Raw genomic sequence first — 21,577 nt, forward strand, 5'->3', positions numbered from 1 at the left:
CACCATTCACAGCTTCATTTCTCAGGGCAGTACCCTCACCCGTCAGAATCAACTTCCCTAACCTAAAATTGAAACAAATCTTGGCAGTTAACTGCCAATCATCATTAATTGGTACATCTTACATGGCAATGTCTCTACGGGTCATGGTCCAATTATGAACCAATCTGTACACTTCATTAATGCACTATAAAGTTGGTTTACACCTTAAATTTGTATTTTGTTAACTATTCTGATGAATGCAAGATGAAAAGCTTTAACAAAATGTATATTTTTTCAGCAATCTTCTTTGTGTATTAGCAAATGACGATTTGGTGTTTTTTTTTAAAGTGGGGAGCGTGTAGTATCGCAATGGGTCAGACAATAACCTTGCAGAGAGAGTAAGCTAACGTTTCAAGTCTAAATGAGTCTTCATCAAAGCTGATCTGAAATGCGGAGGGTCCAGAATTTATTGAATAGTAAGGGGGCGTGGAGTTCTGGGGAAGAAAGGCTGCTGATAGTGCAGATTAAGTGATCGGAATGTGGGAATGGTAGAACAATAGTGCGTCTAACTTCCAGACTGGAAAGGACAGCTGTCCCACTGGAGAGGGAAGAGGGGAGAGAGTACATGGTGACAGCAAATGCACCAAGTAAATCTAAAAGAAAAGGAAGGAATGGGAGTGGGTTCACAATCTGAAGATGCTGAACTCAATATTGAGTCCAGAAGGTTGTAAAGTGCCTCGTCTGAAGATGAGATGTTGTTTCTCCAGTTTGCACAATGGCTGGAGCATTGCAGTATGCTGAGGACAAATGGGCATACAAGCAGGATGCTATGTTAAAATGACCAGCTAAAGGAAGGTCGGGGTCACGCTTGTACATGGACTGGAGGTGTTCGGCAAAGCGGTCACCCAGCCTGTGTTTGATTTCTCCAGTGTAGAGTAGACCACATTGGGTGTAGCAAATGCAATAGAATTGGTATTTTTGTCAACTGTCCTGATGAGTGCAAGACAAAAAGGTTTGACAAAATGTATACTTTTTCAGCAATTTCCCTGTGCACGAGCAAACAACAATTTGGTGTCTTTTTTTTAAAGTAGGGAAAGAGTGTAGCATCACAGCAGGTCAGGCAGCATCCATGGAGAGAGAATAAGCTAAGGTTTTGAGTTGTGATGACTCCTCATCAGAGCTGACGTGAAGTCCATTCACACATTCTAATCAATTAACCTGCACTATCAGCAGTGCACTGTCCCCCAACTATTGCATAAATGCTGCCCCATCCGCACTTCACATCTGATGAAGACTCAAAATGTGAACTTGATCTCTTTCCATGGATGCTGCCTGACCCGTTGTGATTTCCAGCATTTTTAGTTTTCAGTACAGATTCCAGCATCTGCAGTACTTTTTCCCAGAGAGTAGTATTTTGCAAAATGTGAATACTTTGTTCATATTCTCATCTCTGCTACTTGCTCTATTAAGGAGATGGAAAATCAGTTAATTCAATAATAACTGCCCACAGCTGATCATGTGGATATCTGGCTCAAATCAATTTACCACAGTGATACAATATACACCACAACAAAACTTGGGGAAAAAAAATAAAAGCCTTGCTGAAATAGAGTTGTAAAGGACAACCTCTGAAATAAGACTCATTTTAAAACAAAACTTAATGTTCATACAAAAACATTAACTACCATTTCTCCAAATCTCTGCAATTGGAAAATATTACATTGATGTTGAAATAGGGGTAAAAGGGTAAGCGTGGAAAACAAGCCAATTAGACTTTATCTGTGGCTGAGTGAACACTTAGAAATTCATGGACTGATTAAGAACATTTGGCATGGGGTTTTAAAGGTCAAGCTAATTTTTTTCATTTTTTTGAGAACATTTGCAAACAAAGGGAATATTTGGGTTTAATAATGCTTAGGCATCACACCTGAGATGTATTTGGAAGTTAAGAAAAGTGAAATTGGTTTGAGGAATGTCAATGAGATAGAATTCAAACTGGAATAATGTTTTCTTTCAATTGGCCAGGTGTGCTCTATGGTCTCACAAATTATCTTGCCTTTAGTCTCTTCCTGTAAATTCCACCCACCCCACCCCCGTTGAGTCACATCATTTCAATAAATTATCATGATTATCAGTGACGCTGAAGGTTAGAGTTTCCTACTTTTATCTCTTCAAGCTCATAAGTTACAACAGAATAAAGAAGATGTTGCTTTTTCCAGAATTAATTGAGAGTGGAGCAATTGCAATGTTTCTAATCTTGAAGTGTGCATGAGCAATATTTGCAACTTCTGTCTGTCAATCTACCAGCACAGTCTTTCGGTCACTTTCTCTTATGTTTGATAAGTGTGAGACCGTGGGAAGATGTCTAACCTTCCCAGTAAGGACTTCTTGGAATCAATTAGGTTCCCTACAGTGTGAAAACAGGCCTTTTGGCCCAACAAGTCCACACCAACCCTCCGAAGAGCAACCCTATCATATCCTTGTCTGCTTTTTATCATGGAGGGAAGGAGGACTGAATGCCTTTCCAGTTTCTTACCCACTTCCCTCTTTCTACGCACTCACCAAAGATGTCTATGAGTATCATTAGTACACTTTACCAAAGAGACAATAAGGAATAATGCAAACTTGCGACCTTAGTCAGCTGACTGCACTGTTCACCCCTTTCCATAAGAGTAATTCATTCAGCTTTTATGGATGTGGATCACTCCTGGCAGTCACAAAAATTTCTAATATTAGTTGAAATACTGTATGGAAATGCATTTGACAACTGCCTGAAACACTTTATAGCAATAGTGGCGAAATCCTGTTTTACATCATGGCAAGGCGACAACAACATAGTCGGTCAGTTTTACTGGGTAGCTGATTTTCCTCAAGTCCAAAATGCAATTGATAATACATATGTTTCTTTCTGGTCTCTTACAGAAAGCCCCTTGAGCCACTTCAATATGGGATATGTTGCAAGCTGTCAACATTCAGAACTCAGCTCTTTGCTCTGATTTTACTCCCAAAAAATAAAACAAATCATGTCCTATGGGTGATAAAATCTTTCCTGATGATTATGGACCTACTGAATGATATGAACAGCAGTAGACAAGTTCCACAATCAAATATCTTCTAGTTTAGTTATTGAGACACCATTAGTTCTTAAAAGAATGCTTTTGCTGCTTGGATTATATAATACAACAATACAATACAGCGTAGGAACAGGCCCTTTGGCCCAAAGAGCCTGTGCAAATTCCTCGTCGTTATTTGGACTATTTATAGCCCGTATGTGGTTTCTATCCTGCTGTTTGCCTCTAGTTCATATGTCTGTCAAGATACGCCCTTTAAATGCTGCTAACATACCTGCTTCCACCACCTCCACTGGCAGTCGTGATTTGGAGATGCCAGTGTTGGACAGGGTGGACAAAAGTATTGTGATTTTTGTCAATGGTCCTAAGGGTTCTGCCATTCATTATATAATTCACACCTGAATCTGATCTTCTAAAACACATTATTTTGCATTTGTCTGGATTAAACTCCATCTGCTATTTGTCTGCTCAAATTTCTAATCAATCTACCATATATACTTGTGTATAGGTCCAATTTTTTTAAAATCTGAAATTAGGGGGTTGACTTATGTATGAGGTATTGTTTTCAAGGGGATGAATATTTTTCTACAAAATAGATAATATGGGAAATTTACCTTCCCTTGGTCCCTGGTTCTGGAACATTCCCTGTACAGAGGAACCTCAATTATCTGGCATTCAATTATCTGAATTTTGGATTATCTAAACAAGATTGCAAGGTCACAAAGCTTGGCTAAACTCTGTTATCCAGCATTCAGTTATCCAACCATTCAATTATCTGAACAAAATACTCCCCGCCTGTGTCATTCAGATAATCAAGGTCCCCCTGTAATATGTTCGGGCTGCGGGTAACTGAAACCGACTCCGCAGATACGGTGGTCGCTCTGTACTGTTGTATCATTACAGTAATTCTGAAAACCTGGAGCGGAACAAGACTACTGGTGGACTGGAAGACCTGGAATGGAGCAGTTTGGCTAGCAGACTAGAAAGCTGAAGTGGAGCGCAGCGGGCAGGCATGCTGACTCATAAATGTTGATCTGTAACTGTGAAGAACTAGGGTTGACATATACATGAGATATATGGAAAATACAAAATTACTTGGCCAAAAATAAGGGATCAGCTTATACAAGAGATTGGCTTATACACGAGTATATATGGTATACATATATAACTAACTTCTTGCTCCTAATATATGTATAAAATGCCTTGGGATTCTCCTTAACCTTGCGGACCAACAATATTTCATAGCCCCTTTCAGCTTTCCTAACTCGCCAGTCTGCCTTCCTACTTTCGCTATATTCTTCAAGAACTATATATACCTTTCCTGAAGAAGGGCTTATGCCCGAAACGTCGATTCTCCTGTTCCCTGGATGCTGCCTGACCTGCTGCGCTTTTCCAGCAACACATTTTCAGCTCTGATCTCCAGCATCTGCAGACCTCACTTTTTTTAGATGAGATTACAGTGTGGAAACAGGCCCTTCGGCCCAACAAGTCCACACTGACCCGCCGAAGCGTAACCCACCCATACCCTTACATTTACCCCTTACCTACCACTGCGGGCAATTTAGCATGGCTAATTCACCTGACCTGCACATCTTTGGACTGTGGGAGGAAACCGGAGCACCCGGAGGAAACCCACGCAGACACGGGGAGAACGTGCAAACTCCACACAGTCAGTCGCCTGAGGCGGGAATTGAACCCGGGTCTCTGGCGCTGTGAGGCAGCAGTGCTAACCACTGTGCCACCATGCCGCCCACTTTCTCCTCCTATATATGGTATACCCCATTGAATTATTCGACAATCCTCTTCACTACCTGCAACTCCACCAATTTTGATGTCATCCACAAACTTACTAATCAGACTACCTACATTTTCTTCCAGATCATTTATATATGTTACAAACAACAAAGGTCCCACCATTGATCTCTGTGGACCACCACTTGTTGCTGATCTCCGAAAAACACCTTTCTACTTCTTTCTATCTTCTATGACCAAACCAGTTTTGTACCATCCAGCTATCTCACCAGAGTCTCTTCCATGAGACTCTGCCTTCTGGACCAGCTTGCTATGAGGTACCTTATCTAATGCATTACTAAAGTACATGTAGACAACATCCACTGTCCTTCTCTCATCAGTATTTCTTGTAACCTCCTCAAAAAATTCAATGAAGTTGGTGAGACATGACCTTACCCACACAAACCCATGCCACTTATCACTAACAAATCCCATTTGCTTCCAAATGTGAATAATTCCGATCTCTCAGTATCTTCACCAACAGCTTTCCCACCATTAGAGTCAGGCTTACAAGCCTGGATTATCTCTGTTTCCCTTCTTAAATAAAGGAATAGCATTAGTCATTCTCCAGTCCTCTGGAATCTCACATGAAGCCAAATAGGATGCAAAGATATCTGTTAGGACCCCAGCTATTTCCTCTCTTGTTTCCCACAGTATCCTGGATAGATCCCACCTGGCCCTGGGGACTTGTCTACCCTAATGCATTTCAAGACACCCACCACTTCCTCCTTTATTATATTGACCTGCCCAAGAGTATTCATACACCTTTCCCAACCTCAACATCCACCATGTTTTGGTGAATACAAATGTAAAGTATTCACTAAGGATCTCACCCATTTCTTCTGGCTCCTCTTTATTTTTGAGTGAGCATACTCTTTCCCTAGCTAACTTCTTGCTCCTAATATATGTATAAAATGCCTTGGGATTCTCCTTAACCTTGCTGACCAACAATATTTCATAGCCCCTTTCAGCTTTCCTAACTCGCCAGTCCACCTTCCTACTTTCGCTATATTCTTCAAGAACTACATCTGTTTTTTGATGCCTAAACCTTAGGTATGTTTCCTTCTTTTTGACTAAGCTGATGATTTCCCCTGTCATTCAAGGTTCCCAAATCTTGTGATTCCTATCCTTCATTTTCTGACAAACAAGCCTGTCCTGCACACTAATCACCTAGTCTTTAAAAGACTCCTACATGTCAGATGTGGACTTACCCTCAACCAGTTGCTCCCAATCCACATTCTCCAGTTCATACCTAAAAGTTAGTCTTGCCCAATTTGACACCTTCATCCGAGGTCCACTCTTGTCCTTATCCATAAGTATCCAAAAATTTACAGAATTATTGTCACTATTCCCAAAATGCTCCCTCCTGAAATTTTGATCTCCTGGCCAGGTTCATCTCCAAATACTATTGGATTATCTGCATATTATTTCAAAAAACCCTCTTGGACACACCTATCAAATTGCTTCTCATCTAAACCCTCGGCGCGAAGGGAGTCAATATGGGGGAAGTTAAAAACACTCACCACAACAATCCTGCTATTTTCACATCTTTCCAGAATCTGACTATGTACCTTTTCCTCTATCTCCCTCTAGCAGCGGGGAGGGCTGTAGGACAATCCTAGCATTGTGATTGAATCCTTCCTGTTCCTGAGCCATACATATAATGCCTCACTACAAGATCCCTCCAGGGTGTCCTCCCTAAACACAGCTATGATATGCTCCCTAGCCTGTAATGCAACTCACCCACCTCCTTTGCTTCCTCCTCTGTCTCTTCGAAAGCTTCAATATTCCAGAACATTGCCAATCCTATCCTTATTTCAACCCCGTGCTAGCAACATCACAATTGCATGTGTTAATCCAGATTCTTAGTTCATCCATTTTAGCTGTTATACTTCTTGCATTAAGACAAATACAGTCCAAGCCTTCAGTTCTACTGAGCTCAGCAAACTCTTCCTGACTACTCTTCCTCTTAGTTACATTTGCCTTCATCTCAAGCTCCTTCCCCGATCCCTGTACCTACTGACCAGTGTTTCCGATCCCACACCATTGCCACACCAGTTCAAACCAGGAAGGCTCTGCAGTATTCAATAAATCATGTGTCATTTGTAGTCTCCTTTGCTTTGAACAACCTGGAGGAGGTCTTTCTCACAAGCATTTAAATTGAGTCCCTGGCCTCTACACTTCCACTGAGAGTTTGCAAAAGGGTTAAAGGAAAATCAATTATACAGAATGTCACTGAGGCTTGGACTGTTTTGTTGCAAGGAATAATTGAGACAGGCACTGTTAAACCTGAAGAGAAAATTGGATGAATATTTGAAGCAGAAAAAAGATGGAGGGCCAAAAGAAGATATGAGAGCAGTGGGATTAGTTTGGGAAGAGTGGAGCTTTCACAAGCTCAATAAGCTAAGTTGGTAGTTCGTGTCCCATGAATTCATGATTCAATAATATCAGGAAATGGTGTCGAAAGGAATTTTGAGTTGACTGCTCCCGATGAAGATTGAATACTCTCACAGGCTGACTGACCAACTGATTCCCTGTGCAGTAGATGCCACGCTTTTACTTTATTCTAAAGCTCTGGGGTTTGTGTGATTCATGAAAAATGGAAAATTCTGTTTATTTGTAAAATTATCCAAAAATTTCTGACATTTGACATTCAGTGGGAACATAACTATATCATGCCTGTAGTGGTAATGCCTTCAGTGGCTCAGTTGCACTCATGTTTCTGAGTCAAAAGATCGAGAGTTGAAGTTTTATTCCAGAGACTTGGCAACAAAAATCTAGGTTGGCATTGTGCTGTCAGTGCTGCCATCTTTCAGATGAAACGTTAAGGACATGGCCCAGGTACCCTTTGAGATGAATATAAAAATATCCCATGGCACTAGTCAAAGAAGAGCACTGGGATTCCATTGATGGAACTAGAGGAAGAGATACGTAGTCAGACTCTATAAAGATGTGACAGTAACAGGGTTATTGTGGTGGGTGATTTTAACTACCGTATATTGACTGGGACTCCCTTAATCGAGTTGAAGATTGTAGTGCTGGAAAAGCACAGCTGGTCGGGCAGCATCCAAGGAGCAGGAGAATCAATGATTCGTGTAAAAGCTCTTCATCAGGAATTCCAGTACCACGTTCTTGACTCTGATCTCCAACATCTGCGGTCCTCACTTTCTCCCTGGGACTCCCTTAATGTCAAGGGTTTGGATAAGAAGCAATTTGATAGGTGTTTTCAGGAGGACTTTTTGAAACAGTATGTGGATAGTCCGTTGAGAGAATAATAGATTCTATCTATTCCACATAAAAGATCTTCTTAGTACACATATTGTAAAGCTATGGGGTTGTTTCTCCTGATCGAAGAAAAACTTCCAAATGATGGGACCATTACTGGATCCAGTCCCCACAAAGATTGGAGATGCATCCATATTGATTCTTAATGAGGGATGGCCAATAATGAAGCCACCTCAATGTTTACTGTCCAGTTAAGGATAGTGGGCAGACCCCTGAAACAGAAATGCTAGAAACATGGGAACTCACTGGTGGAAGAAGCCCTCACCATAAGACCACTGAGAGCACTTCTGAGGGCTTCTGATGAATCAGCAAACAGCTGCCATTTATTGCCCCTCAACTCTTCTGCAGACAGGCCATAATTGATGCTTCTACCTCCTGCTGTGATGCTCTCTCCCTTTACCTTTCATGGATAGAGAGCTTGTTGGTGGAAATGCTGACACGATGTTGGGGATGGGGTCCATGCATCTTTCACAAGATTATCCAGAATTGAGGCAGGTAAATTAGGCTAAATGTCTGCCTGATGCTTCAGGTTGGGCAGCCACTTCCAGTTCTTGTCTGTTCTATACAAGCAGAACAGAAATAGACATTAATTACTTCAGACTTCAGGCAATGTCATTCTTAAACCATCTCATCAACTGCCTTTGAAATCTTTCCATATATTATTATCCCAATTGTTTATTTGCAAAGCTTTGGACAAAAACAATCGATTTATATGCAAATATTTTAAGCAATGTGTTTTAAAATGTGAATTAATTGAGGATAATTAACTGCAAAGGTCATGTGTTGAGATTGGGTTCACTTCTTCTGTCCATCTTAACATGACTGACTCAACGTTCTTTTCCTTTTAATAAATGATTGATTAAAAGTATTACTGCTGTGATTGGAAAACGTAAAAGAGCAGGATTTTATCATCTGTAGTGAATGGCAGCATTTTCTGCTGACCTCAAAGAAAGTTGACACAAAAATCAAGTAGTGTGACATGGTTTCCATTTCTTTCTAATCTTAATTTTGTTCCAACATCAGCTATTAGAGATCTCAAACATTTATTAACAGTGATGTCTTTAAGCAGACCAAGCAGTCAATCATGATGACAGATTCTCTCAGTCATCCAAAAGAAACAAAATACAAGGATTATCTGTGATGGGACCTGCACATGGGGTTATGGTGATAGCTGAAATATGTTTGACTTGATAAAATATTTTTAAAATCTTTAAATGTTTTAATCCAAATAGAAAATCTTGATATTCCACAATTAAATTTATTTTCAGAGCGAGATGAAAATAACTATTATTATGTTCCATAGTAATTATGACTTAGTAAGTCTTTAAAGGCAAAATTGTACCTCATTTATTGCTTTCTAGTGTTATTAAAAGTGTAAAAGGTAGGAGTTCAGGCCCAGTCAAATGACTCCTAAGGTTCCACTTGTGAAGACGTCTGCAGTGCACACCATGGAAGAATGGAAATTACCAACAATGACATCTGGAGTTCCCCTTTGAACTGCACATGTATGAATGCCAAATTTTGCTGCCAGCTTCAATGAATAATAACAGTGACCACCTACAATTTCACCACAATTACAACCCAAAATCTAGGCTACAGCATTCACAGATCAAGCATTTCCTCATTTCCCCCTTTTAATTTGAGCACATTTGGACTGGACAAGTTGGATAGAAAACCTGTTCCTGCTCACAAAGGAAAGAAGAGGGAGAAGGCATAAATTTAAAGTGATGTGTAAAAATAGCAAGAATGAAGTGAGAAAAAATTATTTCACATAGTGAGTAGTTAGGGTATAGAATGCACTGCCTGGAAGTGTGGTGCAGGTAGGTTCATTTGAGGCATTCAAGAAGGTATTGGGTGATCATTTGGACAGAAATAGTGTGCAGGGATAAATTCAGAAATTGATAATAGACAATGATGCTCATTTGCAGAGCTGGTCCACATATTGATGGGCTGAATGATGCCCTGCTGTGCCAGAACAGTTCCGTGATTGTGAATTGACATTCCGTTGCTGCAAGTTACGAATTCCCACATCATTCCCTCCCAGCTCTTACTTGGCTGATGTTTTTTCATTGCCAGGAGACTTATGTGGAGTCTCTCCGATGTTTAAGTTGGCCCAGTCATTTTGCTTCCCACCACGACATGCCGCATTAAACTCAGCCTGCTGTTGTATGATGATGCTGTCATTTATTTAGCAAACTAAACAATTGAATTTTCAGATCAGCAAATATCCTAATGAATTTGATTTGCTGCAAGCCCACTGTGTTATTTGATGAAAGGATGCTAACAAAATGTGCCTTTCCTTTATATAACTGATGAAAATTCTAGACTTTAACGTATCAATTTCATTAGACAACAAAATGCGTATGGATGTGAAGGCAATATTGACTGGCCGTCAAAGCTATATTGACAACATCCTGCCAATATGACATTTATGCATTCAAACAACAAAAGCAATCCTGACAGTCTAATTTGTCTTTCTATAATTAGTGCTACTGCTGAATAAAGCAATGTCAGATCAGTCAAAGATGTTGAAAATTAGTAGTTTTCATCAAATCATTTCCTTGTAGCTGTATGCTGACAACATACATATCCCAACTCTCTCTGGAGACTCTGGAGACACCTTGTAAATTAAAAATAATCCTATGTTGTTACCTTTTTTTCTAATATGATTCCAGTCAAGCTTGATGCTCTTGTGAAATTAACTAAAAACCATCAACCTATGAAATATTATAGACAATGTTGTGATGTAAAAATTACAGGCACAATAATTTTCCAATAAAGGAAACCAGTCTTTAAAAGGTAAGAAATTTCCTTTAATATGGCATCTATTCATGCCCTCAGGTGTTCAAGGTACTTTGTAGCCAATCAAATGTAGTCCCTGTATAACGCTGGTTGCCATATTTCTAAATGTGAGTGCGGCAGAGGCTCACTAATAGCAGTGATATTAAATGACAATGTATTCTTATTTTGTTCGATGTCAATGGAGAAGTAAATGTTTTCCAAGACATCTGGAGAACTCCCCTGTTATTTATAACTTTTTTTGCCCCCTTGAGAGCAGACTGTCTCAGTTTGACAACTATTTAAAGACAACAGAAGGATTCCATGAATCTGTCACTGTGTAAAACAAACTGATTCACATTGGTTTATAGATGGTAAGTGTGTTCCCCAATGACTTTAACATGAGAGCTGTTTAACTTCAGTTAAGAACATAATTAGAGGTTATGAGGCTGAAAACAATGGTTACATTCGCTGTACAAGTATAATGGAGCTAATGCTGCAAAGCTGCGCAGGTTTCTGGGTTACTGCTTGCGAGGGCTCTGGAGTTTATATCAGGGAGGTGTGTGGGGTAATAACCTCTATACCAACAGCTAGACTGTATTATCCATCATTTCACTATGATGTCAAATCATGTTGGATGAAGATCTGAAGGAAGAAAGCACTGGAAAGTACTGTGCCTCTTTATATAGTTTACAATGAATGTTACTTGTTTGCAGTAATATTGTCGGCAAAAGTGAGGACTGCAGATGCTGGAAATCAGAGTCTAGATTAGAATGGTGCTGGGAAAGCATAGCAGGTCAGGCAGCATCTGAGGAGCAGGAAAATCAACGTTTCAGACAAAAGCTCTTCATCAGGACTGAAGGCAGGGAGCCTCCAGGGTGGAGAGATAAATGGGAGGGGGTTGGGGTAGGGAGAAGGTAGCAAAGAGTGCAATGGGTGGATGGGGGTAGGGATGAATGTGATAAGAGGAGATGACCTGGGGTTGCAGTGAGAGAAAGACTCATTGAGATTCTTGTGGAGAGAGCTGGAGATGACCTGGGGGTTGCAGTGAGAGAAAGACTCACTGAGTTTCTTGTGGAGAGAGGTGGAGATGACCTGGAGGTTGCAGTGAGAGAGAGACTCATTGAGATTCTTGTGGAGAGAGATGACATGGGGGTTGCAGTAATATTGTGTCCAGTCACCATCTTACTAAGCATCCAGATGCTGCCAGTGACATTTATACATGGGATTGAGTAGTGAACCAGCCCACAAAAGCAGTGTTAACCAGCAAGAAAAAGCATAAGAAAAGCGCAGCAGCAACAGAGATGAGCAGGTGAAAGACTTTGAGGCTTTCTCAAAAATTGGACAGAGAGAGGAAAACCCTGAGTATAGTCCAGCAGCTAGTACCTATGGCACCACAGGAGCTGAACTTGAAGTGAGTGATGAGCTCCACCCTAGCATACCAGAAATTTTCTGGCATGTAGAAAGGCCTGAAAGATCAAACAAAAACAGGTTGGGAAAAAGTCATTTCAAGTCATCCAAGTTAGCTACTTCAGCATTGAAAGCTTGCTGATGGGAAGCATACAGAAAAGGCCCTGCCATGATTTTACCAAATTCCTGTCAGGATCTCTTTGGTACCAAACCTGCCCAGGGGCTGTGCCTCGTCTGCATTTGCGAGGCTACTTTAAGGAGGTTTGTCCAGATAGCAGCAGAATATTTCCAGCTGCAACATAAAACTTATATAAAATAAAGCACTCCAGTTCAGCAGTGATCTGGTATAAGTTGCAGAAATTCCAACATCTAAACTGACAGCAACTGAGGAGCTTACTGTAGTTGCATTAGTAATGGAGTTGAATCCACAATCTATTGAGTTCAAGACAAACTGCTTCCAGTTGAACTAATTAAATGCTGAAGGCTGTTCAAGAAGAGTCAAATTGGACTGAAAATGTTAACTTTGCTTCTCTCCCCACAGATGATATCAAACCTGCTGAGTTTCTCTTACACTTTCTGTGTTACTTCAGATGTCCAGCATCTGCACCTTATTTATATTTAAAATTGTTTATTTGTTAATTAGTTTGCTTCCTTCTCTAATTAGATCATTTTCCTATCATCTGACTCTTGCTTAAATTCACAGTATTTATTATTGGCCTGGTTCATAGAGTTTCACTCCAAAATTTATAACTTAGAGCCCTTCACTCAATCTAGTTTAATATATTTGCTGCTCACAATCTGGTCCCCTCTTCGCTGGGGAGATGAAACAGAGATTGGTTGACCTGGCCAAAATCTCTGTCTGGGGCTTGCTGCAGTGTTTCAGTGAAGCTCAGCACAAGCTGGAAAAATGGCACCTCATTTTCCACTTGGGAACCCTGCAACCTTCTGGACTCAATACAGAGGAATCTCGATTATCCAAATATCAATTATCCGAATTTTGGATTATCCGAAGAAGATCTCAAGTTCTCGATGGAAACATTACATCAAACATTTCCAACACTGATTGTGCCTTTTGCGTACAACGATTAAAAGTGAATTCGGCTTACTGAAGTGCTGCCGAGAACAGTCCTGGACATTGATGGGAGCCCAGGCACTGTCTCCAAATGACTGAGCACCCACCCTCTCTCTCTCCCCACGCTTTCCCAGGAGTTCTACACAGAAGTGTACCCTAAACCCCCCTTCCCCAGACAATCTCTCCAACATTGTCCTGTACAGGGCAAAATGGGAACTTGTCAAAAAGGTGTGTGTGTGCGCTATTTTGAGACTCACCCTCCCCAAAGGCAGCAACAGTCTTGTTGTTGGTATCCAGTCCGACTGCCGTCTCCATTGCGGGGATGAGGGCACGCTGCGAAGTGTGCTGCTGCCTAGTCTCCTGAACGGGGAGCCGACATAGCAAGTGTTCATTCTGTCAATCCCATTGAAATGAAGCAGTGGTGGGGAAAGGCTTTAGTAATGCTGCAGGTCCCTTACACACAAGTTTGTGTCCACTCAGAACCAACCCTGAGACAGAGAGAGGGAGCAAGGGCAGGCAGAGAGAGGAAAAAGGAAACTTCAGAAAACTCGGAGCCCAGAGGAGATTCATTGTATTAATTAACCAAATAATCATTGATCTGAACAAAATACTGCCCACCCATTTCGTTTAGATAATCAAGGTTCCTCTTTATCTAGTTCAACAATTTTAAGGCTGGAGCACCTTCTCCCATATCCTTATCCCAACCCCCCACACACCAGACGTTGTCATCACATGGCCTGCTACCACAAATTGTCAGCCACTAATGGTCCCCATTAGCAGCCATTCATTCTCCCACACTATCCTTTACCCATTCTTTTGTCTGATGTCACAAAGCTCGTCCTTTTCTTTTTTTCTTAAAGCTGTTCCTTGATTTTTTTCAGAGGGGTAATAAACCAGGCCAGGCTCCGATCAGGCTGGTTTGGTACAGAGATGAAAAGAATTTTGAGAGGCATTTTGTTTATATATAAATAGATGAGACTTCAGGCCAAAGTGGTCATGCTTTAGAAGTGACCTGTAAAATGAAAGGGGAGTGGTTACCTCTCTAGCTGAGCAGTTTAGTTCAATCCAGAACTGGTTGTGAGTTCAACAGGGAGCTGTGTAGAAACTCTCTCTCTCTCCTTCTAATTTCAACCTGTAAGCATGTGTTCCATTTGTACTGGTTTTTAAGGGAGTTTGCTTATTGGAACTGTTGTGTATATTTGGAACAGCATAATCAAGTCTATTTTGGATAGACTGAATTCTGTAGGGGTTCTTTATTCTGTTCTTTGTGTTTCGTTGTGTAATTTTGTGAATAAATTTTTGTCTGTTTTAAAATCTAGTAGTCAACCTAGCTACCTCACTCTGCGTAATTTTCACTGTACACTTATCAAAACAAATTGCAAAGTTATGGTCTGGGCTGCCTGCTTAAGAATGCTTTGAGTGGTCTGGCCTAGTCCATGATACTGCCCAACTGTTTTTCTCTCTCTCTCTGGGCTCCATCTCCATCTATCACTTACTCATTTCCTCCTCAGCATGTATAGCAATCTTTTCCCAGGTCTGAAGAACAGTCATTGTCCCAAAATGTCAATTCTGCTTTCTCTCCATAGATTCTGCCAGATTTGCTGAGTCTTTCCAGCATTTTCTGATTTTGTTTTTGTTTCTGATTTCCAGCATCTCACAGTTCTGTCTTTTTTTGGCTATTCCCTTTTGTTGTATTGACAGAAGGGATCATTTTATCATTACCCATGTGACAGGAAACTGATTGATCCTGTTCAATCAGAAATGAACATTGAATGGAGTTAGTTGATTGCATGGGTGTCCTGATGAACTGATTAAGTTAAAAGCAGCATGACATCTTTGCCATTTGTTATTGTAAGATTTTCCTTGTGGCTACTGAATTGGCAAGAAGGAAAAATATCCACTTCATATTTTCACATTTACTTTCCAATTAGTTTGTAGCTCCAAGTGCATGTGGACATTAAACTCTTGGTTCCAGAGTTGTGCTTCATACACAAGCTTTGATGTGAAAACAGTATTCATTTGTAGTCAGCAGTATTCATCTAATGTAAAAATATTTTTTGGTCCTCTCATTCTGAAGCACAGTGAAAAATCTGAGTCTATAGAAATAAAACAAAATTAATAATGTGGAAAGAAGTTATTTTGGACATGCATTTGACTACAGAAATATTTTCTTCTCCAGGAAACAGCGGCAGTATGTTAAAAAATGCTGGAAAGATGTTCAAGTGGGTGACTTTGTGCAGCTATCGTGCAATGAAATAATCCCAGCTGATATGCTCCTATTGCACTCATCAGAACAAAATGGAATCTGTCACATTGAGACTTTTAACCTTGATGGAGAAACAAACCTCAAACAAAGACTTGCAGTTAAAGGGTTTACAAATCCTGTAAGATGGTGTTTTCCTTTGTTTGTTTGACTTGCTGTTCAAAGGAAACATTAGCAGAAACATATTGTATGAAGTTGCTCAGACAACACCTAAGATTTGTTTTTTACAAATACGTGATTATGATATTCATAACGTGCCAACCTTACCTGAGCTATTAAAACCTCTTGGCATAAAAACAGCTTAGTGAAAATGTAAATTGATCTCACTGTTTCCAACTGAGCAATTTAGAAATTAATCGGTTACTTTACCATTAAACCATGTTGCTGCTCATAAAGCATACTGTGATTTTTACAAAATCTGTCATTCATAAGACTATACTTGGTTGCCATGTTGACTGTTTTCCAGCATTCGAGTTTTGAACCAGAGACCTTCAACTGCACTATAACCTGTGAAAACCCCAACAATGATCTCAACAAATTTGAGGGCATTATGTAAGTAGGGAATTGCTTGTGTTGCACCAACACTTTTGCTGGTCTATGACTTAGCTTTATTTTAACAAATTAATGCTTTGTTACTAATACTAACCCCAACCCTAACCTTAATCATATTGCGAGTTTTTTATCATTCATGAATATGATTCAGAATTTAATAATCTAATCACATTTTTGCAAAGGTCGGTGAGTCTGAGAGGATCCTGAGTTTAGTGAGGTTACTTTTCTGAGTTTTGACTTTTACTGGTTAATACATTCTCAATAGTGATCAATAGGATGCAGATTTGTTTCTGGAATTCTGCAGACAGTGAATTCCTGCTTTCATCTGAGCTGCTATGAGTTCTAAGAAGCTAGATATCTTCTCCTCAGAGAGAGGAACATTGATTGAATTTTCATGGTGTGTTTGTATTCACCCCTATAAATTTATGGACTTGAGATTCTTAAAGCCATCACATTATTGCCACTGAGTAATTGTCCAATTAAAATAAGTTGGTGGAGAGATTTGCATTAGCTACTATGTTAGTATGGCATAAATTGAGAACATAGATTAGATAAAATTAATAGTCTAAATTCAAGAGGTGGATCTAAACAGAACATGCTTTTTGAAACTGTGAGGTTTTCTCTGAGCTGAAGTTTCACAGTTGACCTTTTGCTTCAGATTGAGGTGAATTTTAAGAAGGACATAAAGGATAATTAAAATAAATTAATTGTGGGTGGTTTTGTTTTTCAGGGAAAATCCTGAAAATAAGATCGGCTTCAATAAAGACAGCCTCTTACTTCGAGGCTGCACTATCCGGAACACTAAAGTTATTGTGGGCATAGTTATATATGCAGGTCTGTAATATGTTATTCATTATTCCTATGAAGTTATTCTGCTACGTTCATAAGCATGAGGTGGGATCACCAATAAACAAAGTGAAGGGAGACTACTGTGGCAGCAGTAAAGGATCTCGTCCAAAAATGTAAATTTGAACAAGTCTTGGCAAATTCTTATTGAAAAATTACTAAATCAGAAATGAAAAAAATAATTTTCTTCCATATGGGGCTTTTTAAAGGTTGGGATGTGCAAAATATTAAATCAGGGAGAAGGATTTCAAATCCCACTGTAACAGTTTGAGAATTGAACTTCAAAAGTAATAAATTTAATCTACCTCCCCAAACAATTGTCACAATAAAAATTATTTTGAAAAATGTAAATAAATCTGGAAATTAAAAGCTTTTATGAGAGTGATCATAAAGCTAAAAGATTATTGAGGAAACCTGACTGGCTCATTATTATTCTTAAGGGAAAGAAACTTAATTTCCTTCCACAATCTCATCTACACAACTCTACTTTCACACCAACCTGTTGGTGTCTGTCCTCTAAGATGGACTGAGATCCATCTGGCCACTTTTGGAAAACTTTCAGAAACATGTTGTGAAATTTGAAAGGCTTCAGAAAAGATTTACAATCTTGCCATTGCACCCACACCTTGAGAGGGATTTTATTAGTAAGTCATTGGAAGTCGATGTTTGTGGATAAAGTTGTTTTTTTGCTTGGAGCTCCAGTGTTGAGAATATTTCTGGTCCAAAACCTCCCACCAACCCCTCGTCACCCCCATGCCATCATCTGATATGCAACAGTGTTGTGAAGAAAATTGTTATTCAGTGGCAGAGGGTGGCTTACTATCCCATTAATGAAGGTGGGTGCACTACCAACACTGGAGAGGCAATGGATGGTCCTTCAGTACTGAAAGAATGAAAAATTCCTTTGAAGGCTATGGAAACAATGCAGAGATACCTAAGCCAAATGCTGTGAATGATTGACAGAATTAACTAAGACTTATAGGTTTGGACAATTCTGAAATCTTAAAATAACATTCAGTATGCAGATTGCAAGTGGATTATGTACTGAAATGTATAATAGGTCATAGCAATTTTTCAAATACATATTTTTAGGTCATGAAACCAAGGCAATGCTTAATAATAATGGACCTCGCTACAAACGGAGTAAATTGGAGAGGAGAATGAACACCAATGTCCTCTGCTCTGTTGTTCTCATGGTGATGATGTGTTTTCTTGGAGCCTTGGGTAAGATGTGTAAGAGTAGAAATGTTCAACTTTACTGTTATAACTGAAATAGTGCAAACAAAAATGCTCTGTTAAATTTTAAATTGTAGCAATTGATTGCATAAATCAATTACTACAATGAGTAATCATGTTTATCATTCACTGTGTCCTAACTCTCTCCAAATTCCAATCACCCACTATTCCTTTCCCTGCATTTCTAGACTGGCATCTGTTTAAACAAAGCTTCGATTTTGAACTTATCACCTTTGTTTTTAAACCTCTCCGTGGCTTACCTTCCTAATATGAAAGGACCAAGTTTGTGGTATCCCTGCTATTTTCTGGCTGACTCTTTAATCTCTAGCTCCACAACTTTATGACATTTGTGCTCCCCTAATTCTGGTTTTCTTTACATCCCCAATTTCAATCATTTTACCATTGGTTGCCATACTGCCTATTGCCTGAGTTGAAAGCTCTGGAATTCTCTCCCTCGACCTCTGTAGATCCCTGCCTCTTTTTCTTCCTTTAAGTAGAGTAGTCAAGCATCTGGCTTTATACTGGAAAATGTGGGGTTTTTTTAAACATTTTGGGCATTCAGGTACCATGTAAATTCATATCTGAGTTCTGACCTGTAGTCCATTTACCTCACTAAAGCACTGACAGAGGCCTATACTAGTTGCTTTGCCTCATCTGGTACAGAATCCAGAAATTCAAGTTTTCTTTGATAATTTTTTACTCTTTTTTTCTATTATCTCTACACCACTGTGCCCCTCGACACCCATGTCATCTCTCCAATGTCACAGCATCTCAGAACCTGAAGACTGAGCTGGTGTCATCCACATTGTGCAGGTGTCCAGTTCTGGTGACCTCCAATGCCGGCCATCCTACCTTTATAAGACAGTTCTCAAAATCTCACTCTTTGACCAGGCTTGGTCATTGAACCCATTGTCTCCTTAAATGGTTCAGTACCACATTTTGTTGAAAGATTTCTCTATAAAACACTGATGTCTTATCTCATTAACAGATATGTGCAAATCCAAGTTGATGTGTTTAGTGTGTGATCCAGCAAAATTTCTCATGGCCATGTAAAATTTGTACATGAAGTTCTAACATAGGTACTTCCTTTACAGATTCTGGATTAGTGGTGCTGGAAGAGCACAGCAGTTCAGGCAGCATCCAAGGAGCTTCGAAACCGACGTTTCGGGCAAAAGCCCTTCATCAGGAATACGGCTTTTGCCTGAAACATCAATTTCAAAGCTCCTTGGATGCTGCCTGAATTGCTGTGCTCTTCCAGCACCACTAATCCAGAATCTGGTTTCCAGCATCTGCAGTCATTGTTTTTACTTCCTTTACAGAGTAGAATTAAAATTAAAATATGAAATAAATTATTTGCTGTATAATTCTTATTTTATCACGGTAAGGCATTCTCATTTGTCTGCATCTTTTACTGTTTATATGTTTTCATTTCTTTTATTGCCTTTTATACAATTACCAAGATCGACACTGTTGAAATTAACTGGTCTGCTTGTTTCCAGTGAAGCAGATTCCCGCACCGTTCCAGATTTATAGACATATGTTTATATACAGAGGAAGAATGTAAAGACTCCATATCTTAGGTTGTCCCTTGGAACTAAGCATAACTTGCTACGACACTAATTCAATAAATCCTGAGATTGAACTTATGAACTACGTTTAAAAATCAGGCTATGCCACTTGCAGAGTGGATGCTGTTTGAATGGTCATCCAGATGGGTTTTATTAAGGTAAAACCGACAGCAGTGAATAAATTTTGCCTGTTTGATTATGGAGACTCAAAAACTTATTAAACAGGATAAGTTTCCCAACATTTGATTCCAATGTTCAAAAATTACAGATCAACCTTCTTTAAAGGAAATGAAACCTGACACTTTGCTTCCAGTGTCAGGAAGAATTACTGTATTTACCCTGACACTGAGGATTGATATGAGGGTGAATGCATTTCATTCACCAGATATATCTTCACACTGAAGGAATTTGTTTTGAAGTAGAAAGGAAACCATGGCAGCAGATTACTATGATTGAACAATTTGGCAGTGCAGAGGCTGGTCTTATGAAAATGCAACAGAGAATGTAGACTGTGAAAAAGGTAATATTGACAGCATACATGATGACTTGTTTATTTTCATCCTCAAAGTGGCTGTGGGTGCACTGTGCCATTTTTTTTGTGTACTTCATTTCTTTCACAGAAAAACCAATGCCATTTGTTTAGATATTGGTTTTCTGTAACAGTTTTGTTCATATTTTATCCACAGGCCACAGTATTTGGGTTGGAACCTTCCCTTCATGGCCTCCGTTTGAACCTCCAGACAGCAATGGCAGCTTCATGTCAGCTGCTGTATCTGGGTGTTACATGTTCCTGACAATGGTGATACTACTACAGGTAAATCAGATCAATCACTATCATATTGCCTGCATCTGTTTACATCCTTGACATTCTGTTCAGGGACATTTAATCATAAAGGCTCTCAAACAAGCATTTTCTTAAGATTCCAAATATCTATGTATTTTGTTATGTTGCTGATTATGTTAGTTGCATGGTTGCAATGTGTAATTAAAACATCAATTTTAATTCAAGCATTTATCTCAGTTAGCTAATATAAAATCAGATTTTAATTGATAGAGAATGCATTAATAAATAGAGTAGTTTTTTTACACTATATGCTGTAGGGCTGAGGACCTTGCCTTAAACAGGCAATGAAGATTTATGCTTCTGGTTATAGAAAATATATTGTAGAATTACATCATCATTTTCTCTACTTTCTAACTCTTTGGTTTTAGTTAGGAAGTTATTGAAGTATGCTGGTATCAGCATCATCCAGGCAATCTAACAACAGTAAATGTTACTTGTTGACATAGTAACCATCATTACTTGCTCATCTTGCTCTGCTGAATGGCTCTGTTGAAAATAAGAGTCTGACTATAAATTCTGAAGACATGCCTTATTGCCTGCACTGCAAATATATTTATGATGAGTGTAATATGAACAAATGATTTATAGTTTAGTATATAGTGAGCAAATAAAATTAGCATGCTAAACTATCAGGTTCATGGCTGATGGAGAAAGGGGTTAGGAATGCATAGAGCAATAAGTAAGGTGAAGTAAGCATTCCAAGGTTACTGCCTTTCTTCTTCAACTACAAGCAGAATCTTGTAAGATCTAGGCAGATTTCAGAACAATACTAAATGTCAAATGAGAATTATGAGTGGGAGACCAGAGTGTTACCTCAACTGTGAATTCTGGAGATACCATAGGGTAAAAATCTTAAAATAAATTTAAAAATACGTGATTGTA

The 21,577-nt window shown here is 39.3% G+C and overlaps 1 protein-coding gene across 7 annotated transcripts in view; it reads left to right on the plus strand.

Moving 5' to 3' along the window:
* atp10b (ATPase phospholipid transporting 10B) overlaps window positions 1-21,577 on the plus strand; it is a 268,819-nt gene that overhangs the window by 177,024 nt on the left and 70,218 nt on the right. For all 7 annotated transcript variants that reach the window (XM_043703360.1, XM_043703365.1, XM_043703361.1 and 4 more), the window contains 5 exons: window positions 15,566-15,770; window positions 16,116-16,201; window positions 16,932-17,035; window positions 18,140-18,271; window positions 20,538-20,665. In XM_043703360.1, coding sequence (XP_043559295.1) covers window positions 15,566-15,770; window positions 16,116-16,201; window positions 16,932-17,035; window positions 18,140-18,271; window positions 20,538-20,665 — 655 coding nt within the window. The remainder of the gene's footprint in view (window positions 1-15,565; window positions 15,771-16,115; window positions 16,202-16,931; window positions 17,036-18,139; window positions 18,272-20,537; window positions 20,666-21,577) is intronic.

This window comes from Chiloscyllium plagiosum, chromosome 14, assembly GCF_004010195.1.
Source record: "Chiloscyllium plagiosum isolate BGI_BamShark_2017 chromosome 14, ASM401019v2, whole genome shotgun sequence".
Lineage (NCBI taxonomy): Eukaryota > Metazoa > Chordata > Chondrichthyes > Orectolobiformes > Hemiscylliidae > Chiloscyllium > Chiloscyllium plagiosum.